The 25732-nt window shown below is 47.5% G+C and overlaps 1 protein-coding gene across 1 annotated transcript in view; it reads left to right on the plus strand.

The window, feature by feature from the left end:
• Positions 1-25312, plus strand: part of LOC144824185 (putative methyltransferase DDB_G0268948) — a 641160-nt gene extending 615848 nt beyond the window's left edge. The window contains exon 7 of the mRNA XM_078683341.1: positions 25075-25312. Coding sequence (XP_078539467.1) covers positions 25075-25168 — 94 coding nt within the window. The 3' untranslated portion in view covers positions 25169-25312. The remainder of the gene's footprint in view (positions 1-25074) is intronic.
• The last annotated feature ends 420 nt before the right edge of the window (positions 25313-25732 follow it).

Genomic DNA, 25732 nt, shown 5'->3' on the forward strand with positions numbered 1-25732 from the left:
TCATGGATGTTGTAGTGCGCCAGTGTCTTTCCCAAGTGGGCGCGCTGATTGCTTCCAAAAATTAAACAAAGTACAATCCCAAGTGGGTGGAGGCAAGCATCCGCTGTCATTTGCCCCGCTTTGCTGCTGGCATGGTAAATGAGGCTGGCACTACCCTGCGTAGATGCCAGCCAGTCTTTCTTCCTGTGGACAAGCGTCGGATCGGTGCTTGCAGGACCCGCCAAACCTGCGGTGAGCCTCCCTTCACGGCCGGAAAAAGCCGTTTTCTATTAAACACACACACAGGAATCCATTCGAAATGAGGCCGCAGAGAGAAGAATAAATTCAGCATTTTAATGTCAGCATGCCGGCAAATGTCATAACGGGATCCAAGCCTCACAAACTGCAAACGCCGACGCGTTTCGGGACATAGAATCCCTTCATCAATGGCGTAATGTTTCTGAGAAGATAAGCAACGCTGTTGTTTGACGCACCTTATGTAATCTTCAACACCTGCCCTCGTGGGTGTGGCCGAAACAACGGCCTCATGGATGTTGTAGTGCGCCAGTGTCTTTCCCAAGTGGGCGCGCTGATTGCTTCCAAAAATTAAACAAAGTACAATCCCAAGTGGGTGGAGGCAAGCATCCGCTGTCATTTGCCCCGCTTTGCTGCTGGCATGGTGAATGAGGCTGGCACTACCCTGCATAGATGCCAGCCAGTCTCTCTTCCTGTGGACAAGCGCCGGATCGGTGCTTGCAGGACCCGCCAAACCTGCGGTGAGCCTCCCTTCACGGCCGGAAAAAGCCGTTTTCTATTAAACACACACACAGGAATCCATTCGAAATGAGGCCGCAGAGAGAAGAATAAATTCAGCATTTTAATGTCAGCATGCCGGCAAATGTCATAACGGGATCCAAGCCTCACAAACTGCAAACGCCGACGCGTTTCGGGACATAGAATCCCTTCATCAATGGCGTAATGTTTCGGAGAAGATAAGCAACGCTGTTGTTTGGCGCACCTTATGTAATCTTCAACACCTGCCCTCGTGGGTGTGGCCGAAACTACGGCCTCATGGATGTTGTAGTGCGCCAGTGTCTTTCCCAAGTGGGCGCGCTGATTGCTTCCAAAAATTAAACAAAGTACAATCCCAAGTGGGTGGAGGCAAGCATCCGCTGTCATTTGCCCCGCTTTGCTGCTGGCATGGTGAATGAGGCTGGCACTACCCTGCATAGATGCCAGCCAGTCTCTCTTCCTGTGGACAAGCGCCGGATCGGTGCTTGCAGGACCCGCCAAACCTGCGGTGAGCCTCCCTTCACGGCCGGAAAAAGCCGTTTTCTATTAAACACACACACAGGAATCCATTCGAAATGAGGCCGCAGAGAGAAGAATAAATTCAGCATTTTAATGTCAGCATGCCGGCAAATGTCATAACGGGATCCAAGCCTCACAAACTGCAAACGCCGACGCGTTTCGGGACATAGAATCCCTTCATCAATGGCGTAATGTTTCTGAGAAGATAAGCAACGCTGTTGTTTGGCGCACCTTATGTAATCTTCAACACCTGCCCTCGTGGGTGTGGCCGAAACTACGGCCTCATGGATGTTGTAGTGTGCCAGTGTCTTTCCCAAGTGGGCGCGCTGATTGCTTCCAAAAATTAAACAAAGTACAATCCCAAGTGGGTGGAGGCAAGCATCCGCTGTCATTTGCCCCGCTTTGCTGCTGGCATGGTGAATGAGGCTGGCACTACCCTGCATAGATGCCAGCCAGTCTCTCTTCCTGTGGACAAGCGCCGGATCGGTGCTTGCAGGACCCGCCAAACCTGCGGTGAGCCTCACTTCACGGCCGGAAAAAGCCGTTTTCTATTAAACACACACACAGGAATCCATTCGAAATGAGGCCGCAGAGAGAAGAATAAATTCAGCATTTTAATGTCAGCATGCCGGCAAATGTCATAACGGGATCCAAGCCTCACAAACTGCAAACGCCGACGCGTTTCGGGACATAGAATCTCTTCATCAATGGCGTAATGTTTCTGAGAAGATAAGCAACGCTGTTGTTTGGCGCACCTTATGTAATCTTCAACACCTGCCCTCGTGGGTGTGGCCGAAACTACGGCCTCATGGATGTTGTAGTGCGCCAGTGTCTTTCCCAAGTGGGCGCGCTGATTGCTTCCAAAAATTAAACAAAGTACAATCCCAAGTGGGTGGAGGCAAGCATCCGCTGTCATTTGCCCCGCTTTGCTGCTGGCATGGTGAATGAGGCTGGCACTACCCTGCATAGATGCCAGCCAGTCTCTCTTCCTGTGGACAAGCGCCGGATCGGTGCTTGCAGGACCCGCCAAACCTGCGGTGAGCCTCCCTTCACGGCCGGAAAAAGCCGTTTTCTATTAAACACACACACAGGAATCCATTCGAAATGAGGCCGCAGAGAGAAGAATAAATTCAGCATTTTAATGTCAGCATGCCGGCAAATGTCATAACGGGATCCAAGCCTCACAAACTGCAAACGCCGACGCGTTTCAGGACATAGAATCCCTTCATCAATGGCGTAATGTTTCTGAGAAGATAAGCAACGCTGTTGTTTGGCGCACCTTATGTAATCTTCAACACCTGCCCTCGTGGGTGTGGCCGAAACTACGGCCTCATGGATGTTGTAGTGCGCCAGTGTCTTTCCCAAGTGGGCGCGCTGATTGCTTCCAAAAATTAAACACCGATCCGGCGCTTGTCCACAGGAAGAGAGACTGGCTGGCATCTATGCAGGGTAGTGCCAGCCTCATTCACCATGCCAGCAGCAAAGCGGGGCAAATGACAGCGGATGCTTGCCTCCACCCACTTGGGATTGTACTTTGTTTAATTTTTGGAAGCAATCAGCGCGCCCACTTGGGAAAGACACTGGCGCACTACAACATCCATGAGGCCGTAGTTTTGGCCACACCCACGAGGGCAGGTGTTGAAGATTACATAAGGTGCGCCAAACAACAGCGTTGCTTATCTTCTCAGAAACATTACGCCATTGATGAAGGGATTCTATGTCCCGAAACGCGTCGGCGTTTGCAGTTTGTGAGGCTTGGATCCCGTTATGACATTTGCCGGCATGCTGACATTAAAATGCTGAATTTATTCTTCTCTCTGCGGCCTCATTTCGAATGGATTCCTGTGTGTGTGTTTAATATATATATATATATATATATATATATATATATATATATATATATATATATATATATATATATGGATATTGTACACGACTACAGACCGAACTACTGGACGGGATTACTCCAAATTTGGTGGAAAGGAAGCTCTTGGTCCAGAAAGAGTGTCTTTTGTTATACGGTTTAAATCTGTTATTAAAAGAAATCCAAATTTGTATATCTAGGGAGGAAGATATCTGATTGGCTACCAGCACGTCAACCAGGAATGATAAAAATCAAAAGGGGGCAGGGTAGGCATATCCTGAACCCCTAGCCCTGGCCTGGGGTCTCCTGGGATTTCACCAGGGCAAAGAAGCATATTTTTATAAAAACACTGAGCGAAATTGTGACGGAGCTGCAAATTCGCAGCAAAAACAAAAAAATACATGTGCGGTCTCCTGTGCTTGGTTACAATATAGCTCCCGGTTGGGCTAGGTCCCTGAGAACAACCCCCTCCCCATGGCTTTATATTATTTAGTGAAGGGGGGGCTGCACGGTTCCCCTCCATGGGCTCTTGTGAGATCCTGGGACAACCACCTCCCCAGGGTTTGTAATGTGATATGGAGGGGGCAGTGTGGACCCCCCTCCTGTGGCACTTTAGAGCCCCAGGGCCCACCACATCCCTGGTGCTTAAAAGCTATAATTAGCAGGGGGCCGCTTAAAACACGAAAGGTTACAGGGACATTATAGCTAGGTAATATATTTATAAAAACCTTCGAAATTCACGGGATAAACCAAAGTTTACAGAGACAATATAGTTAGTCCCAGATTTCACTCATACAAAACCAGTGAAATTCAGCAGTTATAGTTACCTGAGCTAACTATAACTTACGCCGGGAGGAGTGGGGCTTGCCTGGCTCGAAGATGCCTGCAGCCTGAGTGAGCTCCGGTAGCTGCCCAAGCTATCCTGCAAATTCTGCACCATCGAGGTATCTGATGGTACCAAAATAGGTGACAGAAGCAACTGAGGTGGCCGAGAGCGATTGGACGAAGTTTGGAATCACTGGGTTCCCTGCAGGCAGAACTGAACGAAACTGCACACCGGAGCTCCGGCGAAGGCCTGTGATGGCCATATTGGGTGTTCCACGGAGCGAGGTGGCGCCCGTGTCTATCCTCTACAAGCGGCCTGCTCGGTGGTAAGCTGCTGCAAAGTCTGCGAGCACAGAGAAGACCATCTGCCCCCTACGCGCCAGCTACATTATAGGCGCTGGCGGGTCCAAGCATGAAATTTGTGAGCGTGCGACCGCTGGCCTTTTGGTAATGGACCGCCGGACCTTCCTGCGCCGTGCACTTCCCGGCTGAGGAAGGAGACCACAGAGAGGGTGCAACACTTGCCGGCGGCTGTTTGGGCTCACTGCACTTGCCTGTGATCCTTCCGCTCAGCGGCTGGTACTGTTGGTGTGTTCAGCATGGGCTGCTGGGCTTGAGGTGTTACCGGGAGTGCCTATGCTGTGCTTCTGGCGCCTCCGGAGGCTGCTCAACAAATTGAGCCTGTGTGTACCTGGCTGAGGGGGACGTGCATTCAATCTTTTTTGCACATCCTTTTGCTCTGAGCATGAGGTCATCAATGCTGAGTGCCGGCACAGTGGAATGAGTACTGCAAATCTGTAACCCAAGTGTTAACTAGCATAAGCAACACCAGCCTGGACTTGCAAAGGGAGACATCCCCCCAGCTGCTTTATGTGTCCTGAACATACATGTGCTGACCAGCAACTGGGGCTATGGGGAAAACTGACAAGACGCAGTTGAAGCTCCACTTTTACCAGCGTAAATCGGCCAGACACAGGGGCGACGACCTAGATTCCACCGCGGCCTTGTTGTCGGAGGACTCTGCCGGCCCTGATGGGGACATTCGGCAAATACTGGGGGCTATGCAATGTAGCCTCTCCTCCATCAACGCTAAGATGGACTCTATGTCATATTGTATGGATAGAGTGTCTGAAAGGGTGGATAAGCACGCAGAGAGGATCGATATGGTGGAGTGCAGGATCTCTGATGCTGAAAACACACAGACTGAGATGGGGTCAGGTCAAAAACAAATGGAGAAGCTAATGGCAGCGATGAAAGACAAGGCCGAAGATCTTGAAGTGCGCTTCAGGTGCAACAATGTGCACATTTTGGGTCTGGTGGAGTCCACATCCACTGGCAACATAGAACTATTTGTCGAAAAGTTGTTGGTACAACTGTTGGGTCGTGAAATATTCTCTGATGTCTTCGTCGTCGAGCGAGCACATTGTTCGCTGGGCCTGCACCCTCCCCCGGGTGCTGCGCCTCGCCCATTGATTGCTCGACTACTTAATTAAAGGGATAGGGATGCTGCACTGAGGCGTGCGAGAGAGTTGACAACTCTACACTACAAAGGCTCTGAACTATCCCTTTTCGCATATTTTACTCCGCTCGTAAAAGAAACTAGGAAGAAATTTGGCCCTGTGAAGCGCAAACTGAAGGAACTTCAAGTGGATTATGTGATTTTAATACCCGGCTCAGTTCAGGGTTAACTTTGATGACCACTCCAAACTGTACATTGACCCCAATCTGCTGCAGAAGGACCTCAAAAAGTACAGCGCAGAAAAGCGCCTCTATGTGTATACCACTTGGGTACTATTCATAGGAGGAATATTTGCATTGGGAAGGGTATTTTCAGACGTTTTGGGGGAGGGATTGGGAGGGTGCTAAAGTGGCTGTATCTTCTTTTTTTGATATGGTGTGGGTGGGTATTGGGGGGGTTCTATTTGTTGAATTTCAGTCAATTCATGTTCATCGGCAGGATTATTGCACTAAGTCTGGTTATGTGAGGTGTGGTTTGCACGCTATGTTGATTTGAATGTGTAGTTTAGCACATTTCCAAGGTTGCTAAACATTTCATGTCCTGGAATGTTAGGCGTCTTAATGACCAGAGAAAAGTAGCATACCTATGCAGACATAATGTTGACATAGCTAAACGCTGTTGTTGCTGACCTGCCTGAGTCGTTGCAGAGGCTCACTCATCTTGCTCCTTGAATCTGCTGGACATCGAGGGAATTTGCCAATACCTTGCCGGACCCGCTGCGCGGGTTCCGCTGCGCCAGGAGACACCCTGTGGAGGCGCCGGGAGGGGAGTGCTGCTCAGGAAGATATCTGTCCACCGGCAGGGCTGGCAGGGCTGCTAGCAGGGACTCCATTGTCCAGGAGCCCCTGCGTGCTACACCTGTGGCCGCTCTCCCTGCCGGCCATGCCCCCCGCCCCATACACGCCCTACTTCTTTGGGCGTAGCATCCGCTGCGCGGGAGCGCGCGGGAGCGACCGGGGCGAAGACCGGGCAAAGAGCGGGCCGTTTGAGGCCGTTCGAGGACGGCAGAGGACGGCCCGGGCCCACCCCCCTGGCTGTCCGGAAGACACTTAAGGTAGGCGGCGTACCTTTGTACACAACTGTTTGACTCTGGGTCTCGCAAGGCCGGATAATAAGCAACTGTGTGACCCTTCATCCAACTTACGTTTTCACCATGACACTAAGATCAGGAAAAGAACGAACTGTTCAAATCCATACTACTAATGGAGTTGTCACAGGCCCCCTTGACGCTTTTATCACCCGGGCTTCGGGGATATTGGAGAAAGAAATTGCTATGGTCGAAAAAAGACTTTCGCTCGACCTTATCAGTGGAAAGCGCTCATCACTGGGGGGTTTGGCTACCATCCCAAGCCCCGTAGCACACGCCGCTTTTAACTGCGTCCAACATTGCGCCACTGACGCTATTGACCACCTAGAAAGCGTGGGGGTGAGCCCAACCGCTCCCATCCCTGAGGAAGAGGGGCATAGTATAGACGACTCACAAGTTAGTCAGGGGGATGATCTACAGATTAGCGGGGGGGCTGAGCTTAGCCAGCTATCTGGATACTTACCATTTAATGTCTCTAAAGCAGATGATCCCGTTGATTCTCTAAATACACATTCTGTCCCTAACCCTAAAAAGAGAAAACATGACTCTGGATTGCCGGGGGGGCGGGTGCGTAAGATCTTAAAAACAAAAGATGCTTCATGTAAAGGGAGCCAGGGTTCCGAGCTTCCTTCCAACACACAAAATGCCCATGTGGTCCCAAATATGCTGTGCCCCGCCCTTAGTACACTAGGCTCCTCAAACACCTGCCCAACGTGCCTTAACAGCGATGAACTACTGCTGGTAAAAATGGAGGCTATGCTTAAAACCTTGTTATTACCTGTTCTGGAGCGAACAAGGTTAATGACATCAAAAATCGATAGCTTGGAGGTCGTAATCACCTCAATCCATGCTATGCTCCAAAAACTTACTAGCACCACCTATATAGAAGCTAGCAATACACAACCAACCCCAAATACCTCAGTCAGTAATAATACCGCATCGAGTAACCCTGTCCACAAAAGTACTTCAAGGCTAAATACCAATATGCCCACAGGGGGGGACAAGCAAAAAGTAACACATTCTAAGCCTATTGTGAATACTTTAATGCAGGCACCCAGGTCAAAGGCTAATGACAAACAAAATTCTTGTGCACATCAAAGCGCAGGCCCACCCCCCCTAGTTAAAGCAAACCCTGCCCATCCCTCAGCCTCGTCACATAGAGGTGTAACAGATAATCGAAGTAATTCTAACCACAAGGAGGGGAGACATAGTAGATTTACCACCCCTCGCGCTGACCTACCGGCCGAAGCTACGCAACACACAATAGTCTTGACAGGTGTTGCCCCATTAAAACCAGGCAGTAAGGAGTCGTATGGGGACCTCCGTAATAAAGTAATTTTCTGGCTGAATAAAAATCGACCCTTACCACCCTCCTCTCCGACTGAAATTCTATTCGTAAGAAGAGTGGATTGGGTGGGACATGGGACCAAGGATTTGGAGGGGGATTGCATCCTGATTTCATTTAAGGATTCATGGGTGGTAGATAACATCCGAAGAAAAGCTAGATTTGCCAGGCTGGGGGACGTCCAAACCTTGGCCCTAACGTACTTCTATCCCCATAGGCAAAGGGCCTATCAATCCCACTTGAACTACCGACAGCCCCCAGTTACAAGCCATCCCCTGGCTCTAACTCCTCTTGACCGCCAACACCCATTCCTTTTTAATCACTATGCTCCCCTCTATGACCTTGAGGCCGTAGATTGACTCCATACTGTACCATGCAGGTTTTCCTCGGCTATAGATGTAGGTCTTGGGTCAACAGGGTGTGGAGTGGAGTCTTCGCACATAATTACTCATTTAGATGCAGTGGGGGGAGGTTCAGCGAAAATGGGGAATAATCCTCCAGCACCTAAAAAAGGTTTGGAGGTCATTAAAAATATGGCTCCCACACAAACGGAGGACAAAAGGGATAGTAGGCAAAACCAGGTTCCTATTCCAGCCCCACCCACGCATCCTCCCCCTGTGACTTCAACTTTCCACAGCCTGTTAATTCTATCCTGGAATATTGCAGGAATCAAGGCCCGCATGTCCTCTGCTGATTGGTTGGAATTTGTGGACAAGTATGACATTATCTTGTTCCAAGAAACCTGGGCAATTGAACCAGTCTTCAAGATGGGCTATGTCAATTTTTTTAAGCCGGCGACAAAAGGGGGCAAAGGGCGTGCCTCAGGTGGCCTACTGATCTGGGTGAAACAATCACTGGGTCTTTATCCAACAGAGTTACATGTCCAGCATTTGGACCTCCTTTCAATTAAATTGAGTAAGGCCAAACAACGGGATCTATACATCTTCAATATATATGCGAGAGGCATTCCAGGTGGCCGCAGCCCGCCGTTGCTGAATTTTATTGATCATAAACTTGATGAAATTGGATGTGAGAATGTTACCCTGTTGGCTGGAGACTTTAATTGTACCATAGAGCCATTGTTTGATATGGGGGACAACTGGAGCTTGGCCGAGGACGCTGCTTGGGACATCCCCGACTTGATGGTTGATAAAATGGCTAAAACAACTGAGGCGGCAGTAAACTGGATGGCCCTTTGTTTAAACAGGGGTTTCCGAGCATGTAATGGCCGCACAAAGTCAGATAAAGAAGCTAATTGTACTTTTGATAATGGCCTAAGGCGGAGCCGCATTGACTATGTTTTGTTGAAAATGGAACATTGGTCTTCTCTAGTGGACATGGTAGTAATACAGCGCCCAGAAAGTGATCACAATCCACTGTTAACATCATTGAAACTCCCAGATCTAAAAATCGCAGTGGAGCCCACAAACAGGGGATGTTCTGCTGACTAATGACAGGAGGAGGCTGAAATGGGCTAAGATTATGGAGGATGAATCTCTATGGGACAATGCTAATATAATGGCTAAAAATGCGTATAATGAAATGTTAACACTTGACATGCTGGGGGAAACTTCAGACTCAGCAAACAATGTTATCAACCTTCACATTAGTTGCTTTGCTCATCTAAAATCCCTCCTTTCCCTCCCTTGCCGGAATATTCCCGCTAAAGCCAACCCCCTCCCTCAGAAGTGGTATAATAAAAAATGTAGGGAGGCCCATTCTGATCTCATCAAAGCTATAAAATCCTGTGACATGGGAGCAGTTAAAGCGGCTAGGCTTCATTACAGAAAAACCCAATGTGAATCTAAACGGCAGTGGGAGGATAGGTTTTGGTCAGATCTCTTGGATGTCTCCACTTCGAACAATCAGAAAAAATTCTGTGACCTACTTAAGTGGGGGAAGGACCAAGACGCGAGCTCCCCGTCTAACCATGTGCCCCGAGAGGAATGGGTAGCGTTCTATTCTGCCCAATTCAGAGATGACAACTCTAATTGCTGAACATCAGCGGGTACGACACCTCTGACATATACCCACGGGAAGAAACTCCTCTTTACAGTTTCAGAGGCTGAGTTGGCCTTGGGCTTGACCCTGCGAGGGAAAGCTCCTGCATGGATCTCATACCAGCGGATCTGTTTAAATCAAACACAGCCCTGTGGCTCCCTTACATAACCATGATAGCCAACTCACTAGTTAAAGGAGCTACGATCCCTCATTCATGGAGGGGAGCCGAGATTATACCAATATATAAAAAAAAGGAGACAGGTCCAAGCCGGGGAACTACTGCCCTATTAGTCTCATTGACTCCATCCAAAAAATCATTGCTCGCATGATCTTGGGACGGATTCAGGGCTGGATCGAATGTGAGGACATACTATCTCCTTTGCAGGCGGGCTTTAGATCGGGCATAAGCACCATTGATCAGGTGTTTAGATTATGCCTGATCTATTGGAAAGTGGTCTTGATTGGCGGCGGTACCATCTTTGCCGCATTCATAGACCTAAAGTCCGCCTTCGACCTAGTGCCAAGGGACAAACTGTGGGGAGTGATGGAAAAATTGGGTTGTCCACCAGACTTACTTGACCTCATTATTAAATTTCATGAGGATAATTTTGCGAGGGTAAGGTGGGGTGGCCAAGGACAGGTGACGGAAACTTTTCCTGTGACCAGAGGAGTCCGTCAGGGGTGCGTCCTGGCGCCAACACTCTTCCTCCTATTCATCGACCAAGTGGTGAAATTCTTTATGATCACCCCTACTGATGCTCCAATGCTGGCTGGGAGAAGATTCCCATTGCTCATTTTCGCCGATGACACCCTACTCCTCTCTAGAACACGCAGTGGTCTACAGCGGGCTTTGAACCGCTTTGAGGAGTTTTGTGCCATTAATAATCTGGCAGTGAATGTGGGGAAAACAAAGTTTATGGTTTTCACAAGAAACCATCCTGTCCGGAGCACTGTGAAAATGAATGGAGTTAAACTCGAGCAAGTTGAGACAATGACCTATCTGGGGGTTACCCTTGACAGCCGTTTGAGATGGAAAGATCAAATCAATATACAACATCTCAAACTTGCACGGTTAACGGGTTGCCTTATAAAAGAGCAAAAAAGATCCACCACCAAGCGGGTCCTTCCAGCCCTTAGGATCTATGACGCCAAAATTACCACCGCCATTTTATATGGCGCAGATCTATGGGGCTAAATGGACCTCCTTAATCTCTTTAAAACCCAATGCAAGTTCTTACGGAACTTGGTGGGATTACCACAGTCGACCCCTTCAATCCCTCTTTGCCTGGATTCGGGATGCCTACCAATCAATGAGATGGCTAGATTCAGGCTGGTGGCTCTGTGGAGGAGAATATGGACCTCCCCTGACCTGTATCTATTTGCGAAAGAACTAGCAGAAGTCAGGTCAATTAGTGGATCTGGAAAAATCCCATGGCTCCAAGCAGTAAAAAAGATTCTTACAGACATGGGCCTAGAACAGCTCTGGTTAGCTCCTTCATCTAATGCCTTTCCCTCCAAACAGGAGTTTAAAGCCCTGTATTGGGCTTCTGTCCGCCAAATCCGAGTCTCACTGTCCGGCAATATTAGCCTTACGGGCAGGTTCCTCACATTTAAGTTAGATATGTTCCGTGAGCCCTACAGGGATCTTATCACTAAGCAGCTGGACAAGAAACTGTACCACCAGTTCAGAGTGGGTGCTCTGCCTCTGAATACTTTTGTTTGTAAATGGTGTATGGGGGCTTCAATCTCTTGTAAAAGCTGTCCAGGCCAGAAAGAATCAGAGGGCCACTTTCTTTTTGCCTGCCCCAGTTATTCGGTGCCGCGGAAAAAATGGCTCAAACCATTGTTCCAGCGCTTACCAATTAGTAAATCTGCTGATGCAATTTGGGTGTTAAAAATCAATACCTCTGAGGTCTTTGTAGTGAGCCTGGCTAAATATCTGGGATGGGCCTGGCTTATAAGGCAAAAAATTTTTTAAAGCAGCAGGAGCATATCAACAGTGTTTCATAAAGTGCAGGATCGTGCCTATTGCCTATACAATCGTTCTTCTACATCAGTATGATTGGTACCTCAATCTTGTAATGGTTTCCTATCTATTATGACTTAATGTGCATCACCAATTCTTATGTTTATCCAGGTTTCTTATCCTAGATATTTAATATTTTTTTAATTGTTCTTAAAATTAATTCTATGTAGGCTTCTGGTTGTTTCGTTCATCTTGTTTGGCCTTTTTGTTCGATTTACATATATTTTTTGTATATGAATGTCTTGTATTCCTTTTTTGTCTAAAGCCTATTAATTTATCGCTTTTTTAAATGTATTAAAATGTGTCTTTTATGATTTTCCAAAAATCGAAATAAAGACTTGAAACCTGAACCTGAACCTGACATAGCTATTGTACAGGAAACGCACTTATCCCCAAAGACCGAGTTGTTATCCCAGAGAAGGATGAAGGGCTCATGTCTGGCAGCCGGGTTTACGTCGCATGCTACGGGGGTGCTTCTTTGGGCCCACAGACACTCAGGCATACAGATACAGGTCATTGACATTGATGCTGGTGGCAGGTTCGTTCTTGCAAAGTGTTGTAAAGACCACTGCAGCGTTCTTGTGGTTGGCATCTATGGGCCTAACTACGATGACCCGCACTTTTTTCATTCCCTGTATCATAAACTCATGAAGTGTTCACATATGCCCATACTTTGGGGGGGGAGGCTTCAATTGCATTCAAAATTCAGATTTGGACAGGTCAAGAGTTGCCCCTAGACCCCCATCACACGCAGCTCGATTCATAGCTAATATTGCACAAGCTGAGGGTCTGCGGGATGTTTGGCGTCAGCTTGCCCCCCTGGGCAGGGAATACTCACACTATTTGGCAGCCCATGATATCCATACCAGGATACACTATTGGTTTGCCTCCAGTACACTTCTCTCTTCAATCAGTGACTCCAGGCATATGGCCCGCATCCTGTATGACCATTCTCCTGTTTTCTTTAAGTTGGAACTCCCGGCTGCAGGCATCAATAGGCAAACTTGGAGATTCCTACAATACTCCCTCCTTAATTCAGTTTTCCATACGGAAATAGGGACTGAAATTGATAAATTCTTCATTACATTACAAACTTGGGCAGTGTCTCAACAATGTGCTCTATTTGGGAAATCCAAGCATTCAGGGGTCCTTAAGGCTATTTGTACTAATCTTTGCAAAATAGAGATAACACTGAAGATTCTAGAAGGTAGGCTACAAGAAACAGATGACCCTCAGATACTAGCACAGACAGGGCCGGACTGGCCGTAGCGGCACCGGGCAATCCCCCGGTGCGCCGCACGGGTGGGGGGCCGGTTTGGGGCCCCTGGGGGCCGTTTTTGTTACAGGGCCGTTTTTGCAGCATAACCGCAAAATCGGCCCTGTACCAAAATCGGCCGAAAACCGGCCCTGGCAAAGATCTCGGCGGCACCCACAACCCCCCAGGGAGTGGGGGGGGCAGGGGGCGGCCGAGCACTTTGCCAGGGCCGGTTTTGGTTCTCAGTCCGGCCCTGAGCACAGATCAGCTCACTTATCAGTGAATATCACAAGCTAGCTGACGACGGGAGGCAGTTAGGCTCAGCTCCACTCTGGCCTCATAGGGGTGACAGTCATATAGCAAGTGTATTTAATGCAAAAAATGACCTGGTGGACACCACACCAGACATACTGGAGGCTTTTGCAGATTACTATGCAGGTCTCTATACCTTGAGCAGGGACACAACCCCTGAATCAGACAATGAATACCTAGCTCACATCGCTATGACTTGGTTACGAAACAGTGATAGGGAACGACTCATAGGCCCTCTGCGACCCACTGAGATAACAACTGCGCTGAATGAAATGCCTAACGGGAATGCCCCGGTGCAGATGGTCTTACGGTGGCCTTTTATAATGCATACCAAGATAAATTGATTCCTCATCTAGTATATCTATTTGAAGAGACAGCTAAAGCTGGAATAATGCCACCTTAGAGGAGGGAAGCCACTATAGTTAATCTTCTTAAGCCCGGTAAACCCCCTGAGCACGGTTCTTCATATTGGCCGGTATCATTGTTAAACACAGATACCAATTTGTTCGTGAAGGCGTTGGCAAACAGACTATCGCCATTGCTACCCAAAGTAATAGGGCCAGAACAGACAGGGTTTGTTCCTGGTAGGTCGTTATCCAACAATCTTCACACACGGTTTGGTACCATAGCAAATATTAACCACAGGTTTTTATATGCTGCATAGGTTGGGGGTGGGGGATATCTTTATGCAATTAGTAGAGGTGCTATATGCGCAGCCATTGGCACAGGTGAGGATCAATGGCATGTTGTCTCGCACCATTTCAATAATTAGGTGTACAAGACAGAGTTGCCCTCTTTCCCCCCATTTTGTATGCCTTGGTGGCGGAACCTCTAATTTGTGGAATGTATGAATACTATGCTTATGGTGGTATTCGTTCCTTGAACTACAACCTCACTATTGCTGCTAACGCAGATGATACTTTATTGTATATTCGTAATCCTGACCATATTCTGGTACCAATGTTGCAAGAAGTGGAGCATTTTAGTCACCACTCAGGACTCCATGTAAATTTGCATAAATCACTTGTCTTCCCGCTAACTGCCGATACCCCACAGGTGCAAACCATTTATCCTCTCGCATGGACTAGGGAGCCGGTACGGTATCTGGGTATAAAAATTCACACGGATGCTGAGATAGTCCTATCGGAAAATTATGGGTGTGCAGTACAGAAATTCACAGAGGCTGTAGAAAAATGGATCAAGCTGTGGCTATCTTTAATCTTTCAGGGTCGCTTTGACAAAAATAGTAGTGTTCCCGCGTCTCCTGTTTTTATTCGCGAATATACCCATTAGCCTACCTCAGTCTTTCTTTCGTACTCCGCGTACCCTGCTGACACGGCTGGTTTGGGCAGGAAAGCAGCCTTGTGTCAAGTGGGATAGTCTAACGAAGCCCTACTCAGAGGGAGGGTTGAACGCACCTGACATGCAACGGTATTATAGAGCTGCTCAGACCCTACATGCTCATTGCTGGATACATGGGCCTGACAATTTGTCACACCACCTGATAGAGAAAAATATGGTTTCCCCTACCCCACTCCCTCAAATAATGACCGACTCTGCACGGCTCACCCTGCGTATGATAGATGTAGGGGAGTGGGAACCAGCTACACGTGGGGGCTACAGGTACTCAGCAATACACATACATGCAGTAGTAATTAGACACCAGACAGGTTCAGTTGCTGGGTCGGACCGGAAGCCTCGAGCGACGTCCGTCCCTTTATTTATTAGCTTCTGGCCACGCCTGGCCAGAAGATGCTACATTGTGCGTGAGTGTTTACGGGTCTCGGCCGAGACCCGCGAAACACTAGACTGTCACATCCCATCCCAAGTTGGTATAAGTTTTTCTTTTCTCCATGCTAGTCTTTTCCAGTGGTAACAAACAAGCCTGGGAGTGGAGCACGACCTTTAGCGCCTGTTATCAGTAAATAATAAGGTATCAAGACCACGGTAGATGTGACTAGCAGCGGAATTGTTTCCTGTTCCCCGCCAGCTCTCTGATTAATCATTTCAGAGACGCATTTTTAACCAAACAGCACTTGAAGTCCAATTGAAAATAGGACGGTTTACCATTAAGTCGCCGCTCCATTTTCTAAAAGAACAAAACAGCCACCACATAGACAACATTTTTAAGAAAAGCACATCCTTGATAATAAATAAGTTTCCTAAGGATTTGACTCGTCCAGCCCTGATGAGAATCCTGTGATGCACACAGCAGGATTCGAAACGCGTCGGCATCCGCGCTCTGATTCCTGAGGAGAACCTAGACTCAATAAGGTTCGAAACGCGTTGACCCCCAGCCTGTGTTAAAAACCAAAGGGTGCAGCTAGGGATATACTTAGACCACTCACGTGGGCCCTGTCTGCAACTTCTTGAAAACTATTAATCACAGGTGTCATGTGACAGGCAGGCTATTCCATCTAAGTTCCGCCTGTTTCACAGGTTTTTATTTCTAAAGGACTGGCTTTTGTTGTTTGTTTTTTATTAATTGCTATGAATGTGTGTAAATTGCAATTTATTGGTCATTCAACCAAGTGTATAGAGTATTGTTGGTGTCACCATAAGATTCTGATAATTTCTTTTTCCTTTAATGTATGGTTACTTCGTCGCCATATAGTTGGTTATATCTGTATATATTCTGCTATGTTTTTGCACTAACTGTTATGATGGAGTGTCTTTGATGTCATGTGCTTTTTGTGTCATAATACAAAATCATTTTTTGAAAATGTATTAAATTTGTTGGGTATTAATTAATCCCGTGGCTACACTGCATGCTTTGGTTGTGTAGTTCCAAATTTTGACATTAATCATCCTGATCAGCCATTTTGTTCTGTTTTGCAACTATTTGAGGTCTAGGCTGACCAGTAGTTGGACCCTACACCTTTTTGTGTATCGTCTGATTCACTTTGAGCCACCATGCTTTGATTAATTTGGCATTCATGCTCTGATTTATTTGGCATTTCACACTCTGATTCATTTTGATGAAATATGGTATAGTTCAGAGTGTAGGGACATTGTTTACGTTGTAAAAAAACTCTGTTGCTCTGTATTAAGCAACAAATGATGGTCATTGATTTACCATTGCATAAACAATTTTGTGTTTCCAACTGTCCCTTGGTAACTGTATGAATTTGTTTTTTTGATCATAATTTGTATACAACTAGTATTGTGTTTGTGAATTGTGTTTTGTGTAATGTCCAGTATTGTTTTTGGATTTTTTTTTTAAAAATGTATGGCAAAACGTTGAGTTGATATTGCACTTTCTCTGATGAATCAAAAAAAATGAATGATGGATAAATAAAATGACATTATAAACATGTCAGGATAACTAATTGAATCTTGGTTCATCCTTATAAAGAGTAATTATTTGAAATCAAACATAGAGGCATAGGTAAAATCCCCCGTTTTTTGCAGTCTTTTCCAGTCAGCATGCGAAGTCAGCCAACATCCGACTAGGTCTGGGATTCGGTCGAAGGTTGTGAGCCCCTCGCCCTCTGGAGAGCACCGGTTCAGGTCCTCTCCTCATCGGAGAGGATGACGTGGTGGCAATGTCATTGTTCTCACCATGCTCGCCCCCATCATCGGGGTGGCTCCCGACTTCAGCGACGGGCCCGTCGCATGTCTCTTGGGCCTCATGTCTGGATGGAATGTGTTTAAACCATGAAACATTTCTGGTAATTTCTTCACCATTCTTTTGAGCTGTGATCGCTGTACCTTTGGTGGCCTTGATGGTCCAGGGTTCAATTTCGTATGGAGTCTTGAATTTTCCTCCCGGCCTGCGTGTTCTCACCAGCACTGCGTCACCAGGGACTAGCACTCTGTCCCGTGCCCGTCTCTTGTGACTCGCCTTCTCGTTCGTTCTTCTCCTTCTTTCTTGGGCGGCAGCCAGTGAATACGGTTCAGGTCTCCAGTGCTCTGCCGTTGGGAGTAGGTCATGCCGTGGTCCCGAAAACATCAGCGACCAGGGGGACCTTTGAGTGGTACTGTGGGGGGTGCTCCTATACTCCCTCAGAAACAGTTGCAACGCTGCCTCAGGATCGGCTCCCTCTGCTAGTGCTATCCTCAGGACTTTATTGACAGTTCTCATGAAGCGTTCCGCCTCCCCATTCGCCTGGGGCCTTTGGGGTGTGATTCGCTGATGTTTTATTCCTAGCCTCTTCAGAAATTCTTGGAATTTGTGTCCCTGAAACGGGGGCCCATTGTCCGTCTTCATCACCCTGGGGATACCAAACATCGCAAATACTTTACTGAGAATCGGCTGGACATTTGTGAAACTGGTGGATGGAGCCACTTCTACGACTGGGTATTTCGTGTAGCTGTCTACCAGTACTACAGTTACCCTCCCATCTGGAAAACTCCCAAAGTCTAAACTGACCCAGGTCCAGGGCGCCGGGGGTGGCTCTTCTGTGATGATGGAGGCAGGCGTTTCCGGGAGACTGGTCAACTGGCAAGCTCGGCAGTTTCTTACCAGCCTATCCACCTTTTCGTCCATTTGGGGAAACCACACCTTTTCCCTCATTCTTGCTTTCATCCGCTTCATGCCTTGGTGTCCTTCATGGGCTAGTGACGTTGCACGATCTTGGAGAGTGTGGGGAATCACCACTCTTGACCCTCGCAGGATGAGTCCATTGTTCGCCCTACTGAGCTCATTGTGTATCTTCCAGAACTGAGACAGGCGAATCCGATGAGCTTCGTCCCAATCACTCACATTGCGCAGGAAGTTTTCCCACGACCCTGTGTCTATCGCCACCTTGACCCTCGTGATAACAGCATCGTCACCGTATTGGGCCACAATGTCTTCCGGTGCCAGGGCTTGTGGACACGACAGCAGGGACACCATGTCAACGAACTCCTCAGTCTGTGTCTCTTGTTCCGGTGTTGTAATCGTCTCCACCTGGGGGTGACGCGACAGAAAGTCCACCGGGTTTTTCACCCCGGGTCTGTAGACTAGATCCATCTGGTAGTGTTGGACCTGAATGGCCCACCTTTCGATCCTCGGCGGGGGGTGCGGAGCTGTGCCTTTGAACAAAGGCACTAGAGGCTGATGATCTGTGACCATTCTGAACGGTTGGCCAGTGATGTATAAGTGGAAATGATTACAGGCCCACTTCACAGCCAAGGCTTCTCTCTCAATTTGTGAATACCTGGCTTCCGTTGCGGTAAGTGCTTTACTGGCGAACGCCAGAGGCACCCACACTCCAGGTTCCGCTTCCTGTGTCAGCAAGGCGCCTAGCCCGACTGGACTGGCATCCACTAGTATCTCTGTCTGCCGTGCCGTATCAAAGTATGCCATCGTCGTGCTGTCCAGCAGTGCCGCTTTTATCTTGTCAAAGGCCTCCGCTTCTGCCCGGGACCACTTCCATGGGCTCTCCTTCTTGGTAAGGTTCCTCAGTGGCTCGGCTATGGTGGCGAGCTGTGGAATGAACCGGGCACAGTATTGCGCCATGCCCATGAAGCTTCTCACTTCTGATGCGGTGGTCGGTGCTGGGGCATTCTTAATGGCGGTTGACTTCCGTGGGTCCACCTTGACTCCTTCTGATCCGAACACATATCCAAAGAATTCTATGGACTGTTTGAAAAACTGACATTTCTCTTTATGTAGCGTGACACCAAATTCCGCCAACCTCCTGAGTGTTGCTTTCAGTCTCCTGTGATGTTCTTCGCTGGTTTTTGCATGGATGAGGATATCATCGCTGACATTCAACACTCCGCTCAGTCCCGACAGAATCTCTTTAATAGTGTTCTGAAATATTTCAGCTGCCGACGTGATGCCAAAATTGAGCCTTTTATATCTCCTCAGGCCTAAATGAGTAGAAAATGTCGTGATGTACCGGCTCTCTTCCGCTAACTTCAATTGATGGTAGCAGGCATTTAAGTCTAATTTGGAGAACCATTGTGCTCCATTTAAGTCAGTTAGTATATCATCCACTGTGGGCGTAAGATGCCTCTCCCTCTTGATGGCTTTGTTGGGCATTCTCATGTCTATACAAATCCGAATCTGGCCAGGCTGCCTCGGTTTCTCAGCGATCACCATCGGTGACACCCACGGTGTCGGTCCTGTCACTTTTTCTATTACTCCCTGCTCTTCCAGCTTGACTAATTCTCGCTCCACCGCTGATCTCAGATGAAAGGGTATCCTCCGATGTCGTAACGCAATGGGTTGTATTGGTTTGTCAATGTGTAGCTTGACAGGTGGCCTCTTAATAGTACCCAACCCTTGGAATAACGAAGGAAATAGTTGAAGGATCTCCTCCGTGTGTAGTGCCTTGACGGCATTCGCAAATGCAATTAATTTTAAGTCTTCTGCAGTGTGACTGCCGACTAGCAAGTCTGCTTCTTTGTCAATTACGTGAAATGTTGTCGTCAGCTCTTGGTCTTCGGCTTTCACCTGCACCGTCATCTTCCCTCTCAGTGGTAATGGAGTTTTGCTACCATAGGTGAGGATGCGAGCCTTTGATGGCACGAGTTGGGGTCTTGGTCGTAGCGCCTTGTAATGCTGGATGCCCATGACATTGATGGTGGCTCCAGTGTCTATGACCCCGGTAACTGTGGATCCATCAATTTGTATCCGACACTTTGGTTGTGGCCTTCTCCGCCTTTTGAGCTCGCTTACGAAGGAGACAAAATAGCACTCGTCTTCATCTTCCGTCGACGAGTCCTCCAGTCTCTGTGGGTGGCGAGATGGTGTCCTGTTCCCTTTCGACGAGTACGCTTCTCGTGTGTCTTTTAGCGCCAGTTGCCGCACCGCTTTGGTGGGTGTTCTTCTTCCTGCGGAACCTTGTCCTCGTGAGTTTCATCTTGCACCCCCTCTGCATACGCTGGCAAAATGATTAGCTCCCCCGCATTTGTCACATGTCTTGCCACGTGCAGGGCAATTGTCTCTGTTGTGTTCTTCATATCCACACGATCCACACTGGGCGTGCCGCTGAGTCCTGGTCGGCCCTCTTCCTCTACTCCCACGGTTGCTGATCCGTATGGCGTCCACTCTCTCCGTCTTCACCGTGACTTCAGCGCTCGACGATGGGTTGATGGCTGCTTCCATAGCTGTGGCTCGCGCATCGGACAACTCGTGGGACCTTGCTAGCATCAATATTTCATCCAGCGTTATGCGGGGCTGTCTCAAAATCAGTGTTCTGAGGTGTTTGTTCTTGTAACCCCTGAATCAATTGCGCTGTTACTTCTTTCTCTTGATCATCATCCGGGCACGTGCTTATCAGCTCCCTCAGCCGAGCATGAAAAGCATCCATTGACTCTCCTTCTCTTTGCCGGGATTGTCTGAACTTGAACCTCTCATAATGTGGATTTAGCTGTGGGTTGAAGTGTGCGTTCAGCGCTTGTACCGCGGCATTGTAGTCTGTAGCTGCTCCGGTATTTGGCAGGTGTAGGAATAACTTGCAGAGTTCATCACCACCAAAATGTAGTAGCAACCACCGTTTCACCTCGTTGTCTTTTTCCCTTGTAGCTGTGAAGCAGTTGTTCAGGCGACTCAGCCATACTGTCCAGCGAGGCGCCGCCGTGCCAGGGTCAGCCAGCGTGCTGAATGGCGGGATTGGATTGATCTGGGAGTGCGGCGATTGCTGGATCACTGCGCCCACTACTTGGATTCCTGCCGGCCCTGCCCCTTGTTGCGCGGCTGCTGCTTGTGGCGCCCCTCCCGCGCCTGTGGCGTCTTGTACTGACATCACTGCGGCTCCCTTCTACCACGTGGTCAGCGTGGTGCGTGATGCGTGGCACCCCTGATAATGTATTGTGCTTGGTCTTTGTTGAGTGACCTTCCTGGTATCACCCTTTTCCTCGCACAGTCACTTTGCTTGTGTTTCCTTCTTAAATAAGCACTTGTCCTTCAAGTAATGTCCTTACATCATTTGTCCTTTTTATGATATATATTTTTTTCAATTGTGTTGCAGGTAGCAAGGCTTGTTTGTGTGTTGCAGGTAGCAAGGCTTGTTTGTTTTGTGACCATCGGCAGGAGTCCTCCACCCGCACCGTAAGCCTTCTCCCTATGTGCCCTAGGAAACCGCTGCTGTGCTGGGCAGAGCACGCTCTTCACTCGGCGGGAATGGGGCCTCCCCTCCCGATCTCCATCATAGTGCAGGCCTTCCACACAGAGCGCATGCGCGCACCATCTCACGCGCCGAACGGGGCCTCCGCACAGCTCCGATGGGGATCGCCTGACTTTCACCCCACGGCACCACCGCCTGCCGGCTCCTACGCAGCTCACCTCACGCTGCTTTCTGGCTGAGACACACAGCGGAGCCTGCTCCTTCAGCGGGCGGCCCACCGCTGCTACGCCACACCGGACCAGAACACCACCGCCGACAGGGGGACATCCACTCCACCGCCAGGGTCCAGAAACGATCGCCCACCGCCAGGGTCCTGAAGCGATCGCCGTCACTGCCTTCGTCGCCAGTGTAGGGGAGTGTGAACCAGCTACACGTGGGGGCTACAGGTACTCAGCAATACACATACATGCAGTAGTAATTAGACACCAGACAGGTTCAGTTGCTGGGTCGGACCGGAAGCCTCGAGCGACGTCCGTCCCTTTATTTATTAGCTTCTGGCCACGCCTGGCCAGAAGATTTTACATTGTGCGTAAGTGTTTCCAGGTCTCGGCTGAGACCCGAGAAACACTAGGCTGTCACAATAGACTCGGTCCATTGTACCGGACATCAGCTTTCTAAAATTGCAGCCAGCACCAGCTTAAATGAATATACTCTTCCAAATTGCAGCTTCGCTGGTGTGACTGGTTACTGCTGAAGGAGGACAGAGCCATGATGCACACACTGGGTAAATTGGAAATACACTGCCTTGGCGATCTGTTCCAGGAAGGGATTGCTAAACCATGGGACCAAGTGTCGGCGCAAGGTATGGGGGTCACTGCACTTGATGCTTTCCAATACTTCAGGTTTAGGAGGGCCCTGCGTGTGTTTTTGGGACCATCAATGCAGGAGCCGGAAGGGATGGCATCAATGACATACCTGTTGCAAACTCAATCCCGTCAACGCTGCATAACAACCTTGTATGCATTTTTTTAAAAACGTGGCGATCAGACCAAGTTAAGGTTTCAGAGGGATTGGGAGGAGGAACTTGGCATAGAAATCACCATGGCACAATGGAATTGGTGATTCAATAAAATTAAATCGATCTCACTGAATGGTAGACATAGATTGCTACACTTTAAATATATCCACATAACCCACTACACTCTGGCAAGGTTATACAGATATGAATTAAGGGAGGATGATAGATATATGAGATGATCCGTTGCGGATGCAAACTTTACACATTTGGCTTGGGAATGCCCTGGTATACGTGTTATCTGGAGGGAGGTATTCGAAGTATTGTCTAAAATGTTGAATTATGCATTGCCGGAAGGGCCGTTGGTTGCTTTGCTGGGATTTGACAAACAAATACCAAAAGGTGTGTGCAAGTTGGCAGCCATTGGCCTACTTCTAGCCAAAAGGAGGGTGGCCATGGGGTGGATAAGGGGTCCTCTGTCGACTATTGCAGAATGGAAAATGGATCTAGCTTATTCTTACACTCAATCTGATAGTTATAACAAGCTGATGCCCGTCAGTTGTGCTTCTAAAGATATCTGGGGTCCATATCGACAGTATATGCTGTCTATGGCTAATATGAATGAGTCTCCGACTGAACATGATCGTACAGGGGTGGGTTGAGTGGGCCTTTATTGCAGGCTTGTTGAGCCTGCTAAGGGGTAATGTGTTTTTTTTTTCGATTATCTGTAGGACTATCCAGGACGAATGTCATCTGTTATGGTTATTTATTTGATGCATTACAGAACCATATACCTAATAACACGAAGAAGCGGCCACATGATTGCATTGCTTTGTATTCCAGTACTATAGTTCTCATCGTGTATACTCCGTAATTATTGCTGAAATGCCTTTTTCAAAGTTTGCCTGTTTCTGAGACTGAGAGCTGAGCCATGGGTCTGGCTCGGTTCTCGGAGCCCGTGATTGAGCCTAGCCCTGAAATGAACCATGAAACAAACATCATGTAAAATATGGTAACGTTTTATCAAAATTCAAAAACGTATATTTCTTTAACATGTTGGAAGATTTGACATTAACACATCGCATTATAACACAGCACTGAGTAGTACGTATTAAATGTGATAGCATTTAAACATGTACCATTAGTGAACTAAGGGACAAGTCAAATATCATGTCCCTGGCCCATATTATTATAGAGCAATAGTACAGTTCTATTTCTTCAAACACAATAGGTTTTTGAACAGCTGGTATTCTGAACTCACATATTTGTAAGCGCTTTCATACGCAACAATGAAGAAAAATGTGCTGTGGTGAAATAAAATATTTGCACTAGATCACACAATTTAAGTGGCTTTATCCAGGTTTTCTGGCCTCACCTTGTAGAAATCATCCAGTAAATAGGCATCTATTTATCTTTCCTAATGTTCAGGCTTTGTTTTTAACTCTGTGCATTTTTCTGCAGTTTTATTTAATTTAGCGCGAACTTGGAGCGCTTGACATGAGCACCAGTTACATTACGTTGCATTCATTGTTCATGGGCATGGGGAGATTGAGTACAAAACTCAAACCACTGTCTCAGTTCCATAGTCGACAGCTCAGGCTGTAATGCCACATCTTGGGTAGAGAGAGGGAGGCAAGTGGAATCCATATGAAAGCTCAACTTGTAATGAGATTAAGGTTCCAACAGGACCTTCAGCAGTGCCAGAGCCAGCATTCAAGGCTCGAGCCTCGCTCGAGTTGTCAGTGAGTCGCCCACCTCTAGTTATCAATGATGTCATGTGAGATGTTATCAGTGACATCCTCAATGGTGTCATTTGACATGTCACGTGTGATTTAATGTGTGAGATTGTAAGCAGTCTATGGTGGAGGCGCAAGATATAGTTAGCTCAGTAAAGTATAACTTGTAAATGTCAGTGTTTTTGTTTTTTTTAAACGTTAGTTTTTGTACTTTAACCTTAGCTATAATTGTGTGTCTGTGTGTGTGCATGTGCATGCCAATCTCTATATGTATTTAACAAAAGATAGACAGACAGACAGACAGACAGACAGACAGACAGATAGATCGATAGATCGATAGATCGATAGATAGATAGATAGATAGATAGATAGATAGATAGATAGATAGATAGATAGATAGATAGATAGATAGATAGATAGATAGATAGATATTCAAATACGTTCTAGAATGAAGGGTGGTTGACCATATTTAAAAGAGGCAGATTTCTAGTGGCTTGTCACCTATGAATCGAAGATTTGAGGCAGTTTAGTTAATACAATTATACAATTAAAGACTCTGAGAGGTGAAGATGAAGAGCAAGAGGCAAAAGTAAGTGAGGTAAAGAAAGAGTCACAATGATTCACAAGTATTTGGTAAGTGTGTATATGTCTGTGCATTGTGACTTGTGGAGAGCACAGGTTCACTCTCAATGCTGGGGACAATGTTGAAAAAGTCCAGCTCAGTTTAAGTGAATATAAAAACTAATCTGAACTAAGCAATACATTATTGCTTCTTTACTCTCTCTGTTTTATTTTGCAGCCTTCTCGAAAATATGGGGGAATCCTCTACAGACACGGAGCTAGAGCTCTGCAACAGCTATGTCTGCATTCTGGCCTGTCCCTCAACCAAATGAAATAAAGGACCCCGAAACACACTGAAAATCCCACGCTTTATGAATTTGAAACGGATGCGTTGTGAATATGTTACTGTTCTGCATCTCTGAACTGGTATATTCACTAGTTCTTACACAATATACCACTATGTAAAGAAAACTATGCCAACCTCTCCTTTTGTAGGTAATCTTGCATCCTAATAAAATAAATAATCTGAAGCATATAAATTTGCATGTTGTGTTGTGAAACTTCAATAAAATCGCTTTGTGCATGTCACCAGGTTTAGCCTGTCTTACAATGGTGCTATTTTCCTAGCAGTGTTGTGCCAACCAGAAGATGGTGGATGAAAATGTCTGCAATCACAAAACAACACTCATTCACAAAATAGTAACCATCATAGTCGAATATTACCGAGCTTCGAAGACAGCTATCTGCAAAGTAGACATGTGAATAAACAAGTTACATATTTTCCAAAGGCTGAATCTCCTGTACCCCATATATTAGGGTTTTTGAGGGCAGTTGACAAGGGGGAGGTGTGCCCCCCCCCCAGAGGATTGGGGAGGTGGTACAGTCAGAGACTGTGC

This window comes from Lissotriton helveticus, chromosome 3_1, assembly GCF_964261635.1.
Source record: "Lissotriton helveticus chromosome 3_1, aLisHel1.1, whole genome shotgun sequence".
NCBI classification, from domain to species: Eukaryota; Metazoa; Chordata; class Amphibia; order Caudata; family Salamandridae; genus Lissotriton; species Lissotriton helveticus.